The sequence below is a fragment of the Hypanus sabinus genome, chromosome X1 (assembly GCF_030144855.1).
Source record: "Hypanus sabinus isolate sHypSab1 chromosome X1, sHypSab1.hap1, whole genome shotgun sequence".
Lineage (NCBI taxonomy): Eukaryota > Metazoa > Chordata > Chondrichthyes > Myliobatiformes > Dasyatidae > Hypanus > Hypanus sabinus.
Genome location: NC_082738.1, coordinates 7,105,239 through 7,117,579, shown reverse-complemented (window position 1 = coordinate 7,117,579; position 12,341 = coordinate 7,105,239). Strand labels below are relative to the sequence as shown.

Here is a 12,341-nt window from a genome sequence, read left to right as displayed (position 1 = left end):
GCAAATGGCTTTGGGAGGGGATGTGCTCATTATGGTGCTGTCATGCACACGCTGCCTCTCAAATACTGTACGACTTGTGATGACTTGTTTTGGCCTACTGAAGGCTCATCAATACTCAACTTCAGAAGATGCCAGATGCAGTAGAAAACCCGCTTCCCCTGTCATTTCCTACCAATGTGTTAGGAGAGTTGGAGGAAAGATTTTGAGATACGAGGGCGGGGTGGGGCAGGGAGGAGTGGACTGGACTGGGGAGAGGGGGGATAAAGTTTATACACTGCAGGTTATGTTGCAGCTGCAGTAGTGAGAGTGAATTCACAAGATAGTGATTAGACTTTTTATCAAGTGGTTGGTATTGGGCTTTGAGTCTTGTTGGAGCTATATTCATAGAAACAGAAAAACATTCATCTAAGCAAATAGAAATTAATCTAAAGCAGCATTGACGTGAGTGTTCCAAACACTAAGATATAACATTAGAATTCAGAGCAATAGCCACCAGACCCTTCCATTCTAACACGGCTGATATTCTTCCTCACTGCCATTTTCCTGCACTATCTTCATATACTGTAGTCCCCTGAATACTCAGAAATCCTCCACAACCCTCCAGAGTAGAGGGTTAATTGCCACACAACATCCACCATGGGACCTACCTGCAACCATAATAAATACAAAAAAAAACTTTGTTCACGTTTCATCAGCTTTGTAATGAAGACTAACATATCAATTGCTTTTCTGATTGGAAACAGTACTGGCAGATCACTCCAACAAACTTGTATTGCCACCAGCTGGATTAGATATTATGTGGGAATTAAACCATGAACAGGATGCAACATAACCAACGGGTTAGGTGAGAGAAAAAAAAAGAAATGACTATTATTGTTCAGTGAAAAGTTCAGCAATATTTGGCAAGCAGACTGGGAGAATTCCTCTTAGCTCTTATATCCACAGTATGCTTCCAGTCTAGTATCTCGTCAATGATGTTGACAGTGGAAAAAATGATGATAATACCAATGAATACCAAGTATTAGCTCCGTCGCGTTGGGGATGGTCACTGTTAGCAGTAGTGTCACTTAATAGAACATCTCACACAGAGCAGCAGTTTGACTTGACAAGCATTGAAATTACTTAAAACTTTCAAACTCACCTGCATCGACATTTCAATGATCATCATCAGTTTTTTAATGCCGATCCAAACTGGCTTCCCCTTCACATGTTGCGTGATTCTGGTTCGTTCTCGATCATCAAACCTGCCAAGGAGCTTGAAAGAAAAATATTGGATTTTAATTTTGAAAATAATAATCAATAACATTGCCTTCCATGCTTTTCCTTCTCCTGCTGGAGGTGTAGTCATGCCACAAAGAGCAGCTTCCCCCTGCATTCCTTGCACAGTGAGTATTAATACCGATGAGCTTTCCAATGGATTAATATAGAGAAGATGCAAGTCAGCATCACCTTCCCCTCCCAATTCGAACAGTAATGCCCTAAAGTCACCACAATACTAGAGAAATGTACCGGTCAAATGCAACCTTCAAGAGATGAAAAAGTGAACTGCAGACTTAAACAACCAGTTCAGTTGGCAAGGGACTTTAAAAGTGATATAAGGAGGGTGCAAAATACTTCACTAGGCAAATGCTAGATTAAAAAAAATTGGCATGAAAATTATGAATTATTTATTGTGTATGAATGTTGAGCCACAACAGTTTTCTTAGCAAAGCACCAAATAAAATACAAATAGGCTAACCAGGAATTGTTATTGCAACATGGAATTAAAATCTGTCCAGCTGCATTTATACAGCAGGAAATAGGTTTTAAATTATCCTAAATAAATAATTTATTAGTCTTTGGGTCAACCTCCAACATACAGATTATTTTCAAGGAACAAATTATTAAGACAACTAACTTTCCATTCAACTAGTTGTAACATACTATAACAATTGAGATTCAAAAGATCCAAAATTCATGATCTGCTCCAGTTACTTTTACTGATCTTAATTATTGACCTTCAGCCAAGGAAAATGAGTCCCTTCTATTAACCCGTTCCCTCAATTTTACACTTTAATAATATTTCCTCCAATATTTTATGTGCCCCCTGTCCGCTCACTCTCTCCTCACAGCTATAACTCTCCAACCTACCAAAAATACTTGTATATCACCTCTGCAACCTATCCAATGCAATCTTTCTGTTGAGTGCCAGTTGGAGTACAACGTGCAAATCAAATCAGATTGTACAAACTGCAGGCTCTCTTCCTTGGTGTACTAAGTATCAGGCAATCAAGCATCTCCAATGTATTGTCTCACCATGGCAAAGATACACTCAAGATACCCGTTTTTTCCAGTTCTCAGGATCTTGACATTATGTGTACACTTCCCTTAATTTCTTAAACATGGCACCTCACATTTTCCTGGATTAAATAGAAGATGCTACTTGGTGTCTACATATGTTGATATCTTCCTGCAGACTACAACTTCCTGTCTCACCATCAACCATTCTGACAATGTTGATCATAGTCCTACATTTATATTCAAAGATGCACCATCATAATCTGCAGAACTAGCAGTGCAACTCTAGCTGGAACACAAGTCTGACTAGTTTCCCTCCAATAACACTCACCTGCCTGGCAGAACTTGCACATACCCAGAAAAAACTCACTTTATTCCTATCATTTTTGATAATTAATGGTACAGTCATGGGTACTTGCACAGGCCCAAGATCTGCCCGCCTTGCCATTGGCTAATTGACAACATGGAACAGTCCTCATTCCAAACTCATTCTGGAACATTTCCCAATTTATTCTGCTGTATCAATGACTGCATTGGTGCTGTTCCTGCACTCATGCAGAATTCACCATCTTGAGCTTTCAGTGACAACTCGCCTTGCTATTCCCATGCTGACCTGTCACTACTGTGAGGGCAAGGCCAAATGCAAGCTAAAAATAGAAGTACTCTTTGGTGGTCTATTATCTAAAGGTTTAAGTTTTCCAGTTTCAGGTCAGATGCACCCAATATTTCTTTTCCTATCCTTCTGATCCATTTAGGCTCTCACACCCATCGTTTCCACAAAATGAAAATCCAGCCCCACCCCCATTACCCAGTTTCTTTTCCTCCTCCACCTCTTTCCATCTCACTATCCCTTCCATACTTGCTGGGTCACTATCCCCTTCCCCACCATCATCCCTCCCTTATCGGCTTCAATTTATCACCTTCCTTCTTTAGCAGATTTTCAGAATTTGCAACCCTTAATTTACACTTAATACCTTCCAGCCTCTGTTTCTACCACCCCAGCTCCATCTTCCTTTTCACCTGGGCCCACTCACAGCCTCCCCAGTTCCTTTCTCACTTGTCTCCTTCACCTCTTTATACTGCCTATATTCCCTTTACACTCAAGTCTGGATGAATGTCTTAGTAAATGTTTTTTAGGCTATCTCCTGTCTTCATTGATGTTGCCTGTCCCACTGAGATGCTCAGTTTAGTTTTTGCTCTAATATTGACCCTCACTGGAATCACAATGTGTAGTTTCCAGTCACCAAACATCCCTTAATCATTTCCTTTTATCCCAAGCCAAATTTTAACCCAATTTGCTTGTTGATGCTTTCTGTTGGATTCAATTGTGATTAATGTTTTGATTGATTTATACTGTATCGGACTTTGTCAAACTTCCTACTAAATCCATACAGAATACATGTGTAACCTCCTCAAAAAAAATCCTTCGAGCGAGCTGGATAACGTAAACTCATTTGTCCAGTATTCATGTATCTGGAATTCTCATACAGCTGGCAAAATAGTTTTTTATAAAGATAATCTCAAACAGTAACTTTTACTTCACATACTATGCAAAGTTTGTACTCATGAAGACATTTTTTTAAATTGGTTTTTTAATGCATTTTCTACAACACTACAGATAAGAAAAAAAACCCCAAACCAAAATGAAGAAAATTAATACAGTGCAAAAATAAACATACAATAATAATATTACACAAAAAAGATAATTGAGAAAGCACCCAAATTGAAATCATGTAAAGTTAGAATCCTCCCCAAGCCCCACAACAACAAAAAAAAAACTCCAGACCAACCACAACACAATATAGAGAATATAAATCAGGACATTCAAACCCCCAAAACTGTAAATACATTTGAAAACAAAAGATAATGATGCCTACTACCAAAAAAAAAGAGCTGAAAGCAAGGGACCGAAAAAAAAAACCTTAACTAAGAGGAAGGTTATGAAAGTACTCAATAAAAGGTCCCCAGACCTTATGGAACTTTATATCCGAATTAAGAACTGAATAATGAATTTTTTCAAGGTCTAAGCAGGACATAATATCATTAAGCCATTGAGCATGCATGGGTGGGGCGACATCTCTCCATCTAAGGAGGATTAAACGTCTAGCCAGGAGAGAAGCAAAAGATAATATTCAACACTTAGTCGAACTCAAACATATATCTGTCTCACCCAAAAAACCAAACAGAGCAATTAAAGGGTCAGGTTCTAAGTGGTGATTCAGAATATAGGATAAAGTTATGAAGACATCTTTCCAAAATTTCTCTAAGCTAGGACAGGACCAGTACATATGAATAAGAGAGGCCTTTTGCATTTATCACAAAAAGGACTAATATTAGGGTAAAATCGAGATAATTTAGACTTAGACATATGGGCTCTATGAACAATCTTAAACTGTAAAAGGCAATGGCGAGCACAAAGAGAGGTTGAATTAACCGATTTGAGAATCAAGTCCCAAATTTCATCAGATAAAGAGATGTTTAAATCATGCTCCCAAGCCATTCTAATTTTATCCACAGGGGCACACTGTAAGAATGCTAATTTATCACAAATAAATGATATTAAACCTTTACCCAGTGGATTAATAGAAAGAAATAAATCCATAACATTTTTTCTCAGGCATTTCAGGAATTCAAGTTAGGAATTAAATGATTAATAAAGTGTCTAATTTGGAGATATCTAAAAAAATGGGCATTAGACAGATTGAACTTAGCAGAGAGCTGTTGAAAAGATGCGAAATGATTATCGATAAAAAGATCTTCAAAATGTCTAATGCCCTTCCTATACCAATCATGGAATGTTGAATCATACATAGTAGGTAAAAAAAAAGGTGATTATGCAAGATAGGACTAGAAAAGGAAAAACCATAGAAACCATAAAATTTCCTAAACTGAGCCCATATTTGCAAAGTGTGTCTAACAAGGGGATTAACAATTAGTCTAGACAAACTACTAGGGAGTACAGAGCCAAGAAGTGCAGAAATAGATAAATCTTTAGTGGAACTCAACTCCATTGCCACCCAGCTAGGGCACTCAGGTTGGCTATGGAAAAGACATTTTTAATATATTTGCATTTGTAAGCAATGGCAGTACAGTTGTAGGTTGATCAGCAAGAACATAGTCTAAACATTTAGCACAATATGAGGGTCAAGATTTAAGAAGATTGGTGCCAGTGAACAATGACCAATGTCGACATCCCGCTGACAGTTCACAAAACTACTTCTTTGCTCAACTATGATTCTGTTACTAAGCTGCATTCTATTGAAACCTGCAATTTACATTTTGGTGTGCTTTTGGGCTGATTGAGCAATTTGATGCTTTGCTGTCTTTGATGGAATTTGGCGAGGTTTCAAGCGGAATGTGCAGCCTGGAGATGGGGCTCGAATCTACAATTGACTCCATTTCTTGATTAAAGTGTCAAGCAAGATTGGAATCAATGGGGATGAGAGCGCAGGTGAGTGTGAGTGTTCAGCGTCATCTGCCTGCCTCTCTCTCACTGCTGCCAGAAGGTGGTGCCTGCGTGTGATTGGTCTCTCACCCTTAATTGCTGCTCCTGGAGGAAGGTGCCTGCACTTGAACTTGATCTTGATCTCACTCTCTCCCTTTTGTTCGATGCTGCCGAAGTCTTGGGTCTTGGGCAAGGTTTAATCACATGGTTTGTGGTTGGACTCTGTAGTTCATGTTATGTGTTTCTGGTTACTCCTTTTATTAATTGCTTATTTTGTGTAATTTTGATTGCGGTGGACTGGCTGTGGTCTGCAGTCAACGAACAAAGAGCTTAATTGAACTGAACTAAACTGAAGAATTCTAGGCTGTTTCAATGACTCTGTGGTTTGATATTTTATAATGTGTTTTTCACTTGGTTTTTTTGCCAATTGCGCGATTTGCTTTTTCTTTGTACATGGGGTGTTTGATGTTTTCTTTGAACAGGTTCCATGGTGTTTCTTTGTTTTGGGGCTGCCTGTGGGAAGATGAAGCTCAGGGCTGTATACTGCATACATGGTTTGATTATAAATGTGTTTTGAATCTTTGAACATTCAAGATTGTTTAATTTTATTTCCATTACACAAGTGTAAAGGTGATGAAGTAGTTGTTACTCCAGATCAGATGCAGCACCAAAAAAGCACAATAAGATAAAGATCACAATAATAATTAGAAAAACACAACAAATATAAAAACATAAAATAGCACATATACACAGATTGATTGTATGTCCATAAACTGATGCTAGGCACTTAAGATGATTGACAAGAATTGATAAAGTAGTGGTGGTTGGGGGTATGGAGGGTAGGTTAGCAGGTGAAAGTGCTGATCAGCCTTACTTGCTTGGGACTTGTGCAATGTATGCCATCGGCACTCCCCATTCCCTGTTGATGATAGAAGGTTGAGAGTATACTGTATAACTGTCCCTTAACACGGTGACCATGCTGATGTAGTGATTCAGTAAATGAATGAGCTGCCAGAATTCTGGATTCCCGATCCAGATCTGTGAGCTTAATCCAAACTCAACAAACGGGATGAAATTGAAGCAATCAAATAAATCCTCAGCAACAATACCATGAAACAAATGGATGAAAGGGAAAATAGTTGTTTGAGTGTTGACCATTTAAATCAGTTTCATGAAGTAATAATGCCTCATTGAGAGCTAATATGGATTGTTGCTTTTCAGACCAGCAAGGTTGAAAATCCGGCAGACAAATGTTGCAGGTTGCACTACTCTTCTTGTTGTGTGGTTGGGTGGAGAGAGAAGTGGGAGGGGCTGGAAAGTGTTTAACATCATGAGAAAGTCTCCACAAAGACGAGGAACAAATTTTCTGATGGGCACCAGAACTTTCAGTAATCATTAAAAGATAAGATGGTGTCAGACAGCATCCATCATCAGGGACCCCCTTCACTCAGGTCATGCTCTCTTCTCACTGCTGCTATCAGGAAGACAGTATAGGAGCCTCAGGACTCGCACCACCAGGTTCAGGAACAGTCATTACCTCTCAATCATCAGGCACTTGAACCAGAGGGAATAACTTCACTTGCCCCATCACTGAACTGTTCCCACACCCTATAGAATTGCTTTCAAGGATTCCTCACCTCATGCTCTTGAAATTTATTGCTTTTTATTTATTGTTTCTTCTTTTTGTATTTGCACTGCTTGTTGTCTTTTTCACACTGGTTGCTTGCCATTCTGTTGGGTGCAGCCTTTCATTGATTCTATTGTGTTTCTTGCAATAATTGAATGCCCGCAAGAAAACGCATCTCAGGGTTGTATATGGTGATATGGTCGTATATGGTTGCTTTCGGTTTACAATAGCGCTACCAAAAAGGGGTGACAGCTTACTAGTAGTTCATAAAGCAAATAATACAGCTTTAATAAATAATAATAGTCGTCTCTTGGGGTCTAAAGAAGACTACATTGTGCAGTGTGGCAGGTTTTTTTTAAACAAGGCCGAGTTGCGAGCTCGACATCAACCCAGCACGTGTTCTCGAGCCCGGCGCTGATCTCACTGCGCCACCAGCCGACCTTTTGCACAACGTAACTAGTGCATGAAAGATATTAAAGTGGAAAAGCCTTGCACAGAGACAATCCCACTCTCTTGGCCTCAGAAGTCCAGATCCAGCGGCACAAAGAATTGTTACGTCTGGCAACTTTCTTGGCTGCACTGGACGGTCACGTCTTCTTAAGTGTTCTGCCGCGCCCTAAGCACTCCACAATGTGCTGCTGCAACGCCTTCTCAGCCGTTGAACCCCCTGGGTTTCCTGATCCACCGAAGCAGTCTTCGCATGCTGGGATGAGCAAATTCCTATCTCACCAAGGGTTTCAGACCCATTGGCTACCCTCACCTGGTTTCGCCGGTCTGTCAAAGCCGTTGCCCGGGGTGTGGCCGCTGTTGCATGCAAACAGCTACAAGGAGCCACAGGTGAGAGCTGGGCGTTGGTGGGGACCAATAGATGACAAGCCACTCCAAAGAGTGTGACAAGCCCCCCATCTGGAGGTGCCACCCCTCCCATGCACCCCATGCATGCAAAAAATACAACTAAATACTTTATTAATAAGACTTTTACTGTTGCAATCGTGGTAAACTATCAGCACAAGCAATGAAGAGGTGAGTGAGGGTGAGGCTGACTCAAGGGTTGAACTGTGCATGTACAATGTAAAATCAGAGCGTGGCATGTTCGAGAAGTAGTGGTCAGAGTGAGTTTGAGGCATGTTTGAGACGGAGTTGGAGACAAATTTGAAGTGAGCAGAGTGGAGCGGAGAAAAGTTGAAGTGAAGGAGTTTCAGAACTTGTTCAGTTAAATGGAGAGCAAGTCTGATTGATCTAAACACCGGTCCAGTTTGGAAAGGTTGGGTACGGGCCAGTATGTGGTGGCAGGTTCCAGGCCCAGAGCGTATTGCTGTGGTGGGGCCTGGGTCCTAGTACGGGGTACAGCTCAGTGTTTAGACAATTTAAATGCCAGACCAGACGAACTGCAAAGGCAGGGTCTTGGGACCAGAGTCAAGGGTCAGGCCATTTCTGCTTGCTGCTCTGCGACATTTACTCTGCTCTCCACGGCACTGAGGCTATAAGACTGCTCTGGGCTTCATACCTATGGACTCAATTTCTTTCTGAATGCTGTTGCTTACTTTGTTTGCACAATTTGTGCTTTTTTTCCTCTCTCCCTGCATTGCATGTTGGTCTATTTTTTTTAAAAAAGGGTTCTTTTGGGTTTCTTGTTTTGTAGCTGCCTGTAAGCAGACAAATCTCAAGGTTGTATAATTTATACATTTGATAATAAATGTTTTTTAAAAATTTTGTAAGGCAATGCCTTAAGACGACAGTATCCATCAGCAAGGACCCTCTTCTCATTACTACCATCATGGAGATGGTACAGGAGCTTGAAAACACATAGTCAATATTTTAGGATCAGCTTTTTACCTCTGCCATCAGATTTCTGAATGGTCCATGAACACTACATCACTATTTTGTTTCCTTTTTGCACCACTTATTTTTATCATATTTCTTCTTGTGACTTGAAGTAATTTTTTTAATGGAACAGACACAAAATGCTGGAGGAACTCAGCAGGCCAGGAAGCATCTATAGAAAAAAGTACAATCAACATTTCAGCCTGAAACCCTTCAGCAGCGCTGCCTGACCTGCTGAGTTCCTCCAGCATTTTGTGTGTGTTGCTTTAATATCCAGCATCTGCAGATTTTCTCGTGTTTATAGTTTTTAAAATGTATCGCATTGTACTGATGCTGCAAAACAACGGATTTCACGACTCATGTCAGTGATAATAAACTTAATTCTGATAAAATTTACTTCACTCTAGGCTAGTTTTGAATTTATTTGCGGGAAAACGGTGGTGCAGCATGAACACATTCCCAGCAACTAGTTTGAATCAGCCATGCTTTTGGATTTTAAGACACAAGGGTAGATCAGAGGGGCATGAATGCAGCAAGGTTAACTCCATCAGGCTGAGAACACAGGGATGTTGCCAAGAATGTTTAAGTGAACCAGGATGGCCAAAATATCACTGAAAGCACAACACCTGTGTTATTTTTATATTAACACAAATATACTGATGTATATAATGTAAATGATATAATGTAAATTCTGAATTTGAAGATAACTTCAGCAGACTATATTTTGAAACACTCTTCGACTGGATGCTCAAAAAAAACCAAACTCACCTCCAGAGCTTCCATCAACTGCTCTCCTGTGCTAATGTTCGGAATATGGATAGTGGTGTTGAAAACATCCATCATCTCCATCTCCTGAAGGACATCTTTACGACTGGTTGTCCCAATAATTAACAACTTGCGGCCCTGTAACCAAACATACAGTCCAATACAAAGTTAGGTGCTGTAAAGCATGTATCCCTTGGGCAACATCATCATCAACATTTCATATTAATCACTTTCGCAGGGGTTCCCAATCTGGGGTCTGTGGATCCTTTGGTTAATGGTAAGGCTCCATGGCATAAGAAAGGTTAGGAACCCCTGCTCTATCTAGATAATGTGTAAAACTCAGAATACAAGAGTAAACTGCTCCAGGGGCAGTTTGCATACCTGTTGCAAATATGGACTATTGGCCATCACTCACACATCAACTGAGCTTTGCGAAGTTTCCAGTGCTGGAATCTAGTACTATTTGTCTCTTCTCATGAATGCAAAGACAAAATGAGCCGCTTCATGCTTGCTGTGGTTGAGACCTTCTGAGGGTATGGATGGCAGCTTGCCCCTTGCTGGTTAGTATCTCCTGAACTTCTGTAGATGGCCACAAGTCCAAGACAAGCAGAATGCATGGTTTTCATGCACCACTCTGCTGTCACTAGTGTGTGCATGTGGTGGGATTCTATGCTGTGATTCCATGTCAGCTGTACCTAGTATTAACTTGCATGGGGATTCTAAATCTAGATCTTTGAATTAAAGAGTTCCCCACTCCCCAATTATTTTAATTTTAAACTAAATTCCCCTTGCTTGTCTTGAAGGAGTTTGTATGGTCTCCTTGTGACCATGTGGGTTTCCTCCAGGTGCTCTGGTCTCCTCTCACATTCTAAAGACATACGGATTAGTAGGTTAATTGGTCACAAGAGTGGAATTGAACAGCGGAGGCTCATTGGGCCATAAGGCCCGTTATCCTACTGTACCTCTACGAAAATAATGTACATTTTGAATCAATTTTAACCTAATATTTTATTTACAGTAATTTTGGTAATTGTTAAATATCTCTGAATATTAACAATGGTTTAAAATGCTTCTCAATTTTGCAGCAGATGAGGCTTCACCCCAATTTTGTTTCCGATTAGTGAGTTGTGGGGATGGACCTCAGCAGTATGCTGACCCAAGTTTATTCACTTAATTATCCACTCTCCATCAATGGCTGTAGGTCAGAGCTGAGGTGAACTCAGAGAGAAGATGGACCAGCATGGGCTAAAGCTGGAGGCAATATTCAAAGAGATTCTAGGCAAGGTGGGATATCAATGTTCTCAAATATTGAGCAGCAGAACTTAAGCAGAATTTGAGAATTAGCTTCCAATCAAAGAAATAATTGAATAATTAACTTTAAAGGTCATCAAATCAGAAACAAAACAAAATGTGATTCTCTTCTATAGAAATAATGAAATATGCCAAATAAGTAAGCTTGTTCGGATCATTTGGCCTTTTCCTAAAAATATGAAAGTTTTTAAGAAAAGAAAGAACACAAATTGGTTCTGTTACCGATAAAACTGCCTTCATTTATTCTGTCCTTGGGGTCCTTCAAATAAAGGTGAACAATTCAAGATACAAATACCAGTTCAGAGTCTATTGGTTGATTAATTAATTTTTTTAAGAGATACCACAGAACAGGCCTTTCAGGCCACACCACCAGTAAGCCCCAATTTCACCCCAGAGTAACCATGGGACAATTTACAGTGACCAATTAAGTTACTTACTGGTACATCTTTGGACTACTACAGGAAACAGAAGGACCCAGAGAAAACCCATACATTCCACGAGGAGGACGTACAGACTCCTTGACGCCAGGATGAAACTCCGAACTCTGACATCCTGAGCTGTAATAGCTTCGCGTTAACCGCTACGCTACCATGGCATCCCAAGAGTGTTGCACTTCAACACATCACCATTAACATTTCCAAAGAAGATGCACTAGCTCATATGACCACATAAAAACCACTAAGAAAATCGATTACACATACAGAATGCAACCCGACACTGGAAGGCATTGCCAACATAGCGCCTATGACAGAGACTCTGCTTTTAAGGAAGGAGTGTGGATTGCAATAAAGGCTGGAGACAAGTTAATCTGGAAAATTCACTATATTGGCTTCTGGTCTGACAGAGTTAAAATGGGAGAAACAAAAAGCAAAAGACACATCCAGTTACACTGTGCTTTAAAACTTACATTGAGCAAATTACATGAACATTAAGGCTCTGTTATCCTGCAGTAAACTCTATTTTATGGGGAGGATGCAAATAGGAGAGGGTAATTCATATTCACTCTGCATTTGCTAAATCCACCCTATTTAATCGACATTGTCCGCCTATTCAAATTCAACTTGGGCCTTGACTCAAGTATGTTAGTCCAGA

At 40.1% G+C, this 12,341-nt stretch overlaps 1 protein-coding gene across 1 annotated transcript in view; it reads right to left on the bottom strand.

Moving 5' to 3' along the window:
* LOC132384552 (vesicle-fusing ATPase) overlaps positions 1-12,341 on the bottom strand; it is a 277,249-nt gene that overhangs the window by 20,806 nt on the left and 244,102 nt on the right. The window contains exons 18-19 of the mRNA XM_059955720.1: positions 9,942-10,076; positions 1,142-1,255 (exon numbers count right to left, since the gene is read on the bottom strand). Of these exons, the coding sequence (XP_059811703.1) occupies positions 1,142-1,255; positions 9,942-10,076 (249 nt within the window). The remainder of the gene's footprint in view (positions 1-1,141; positions 1,256-9,941; positions 10,077-12,341) is intronic.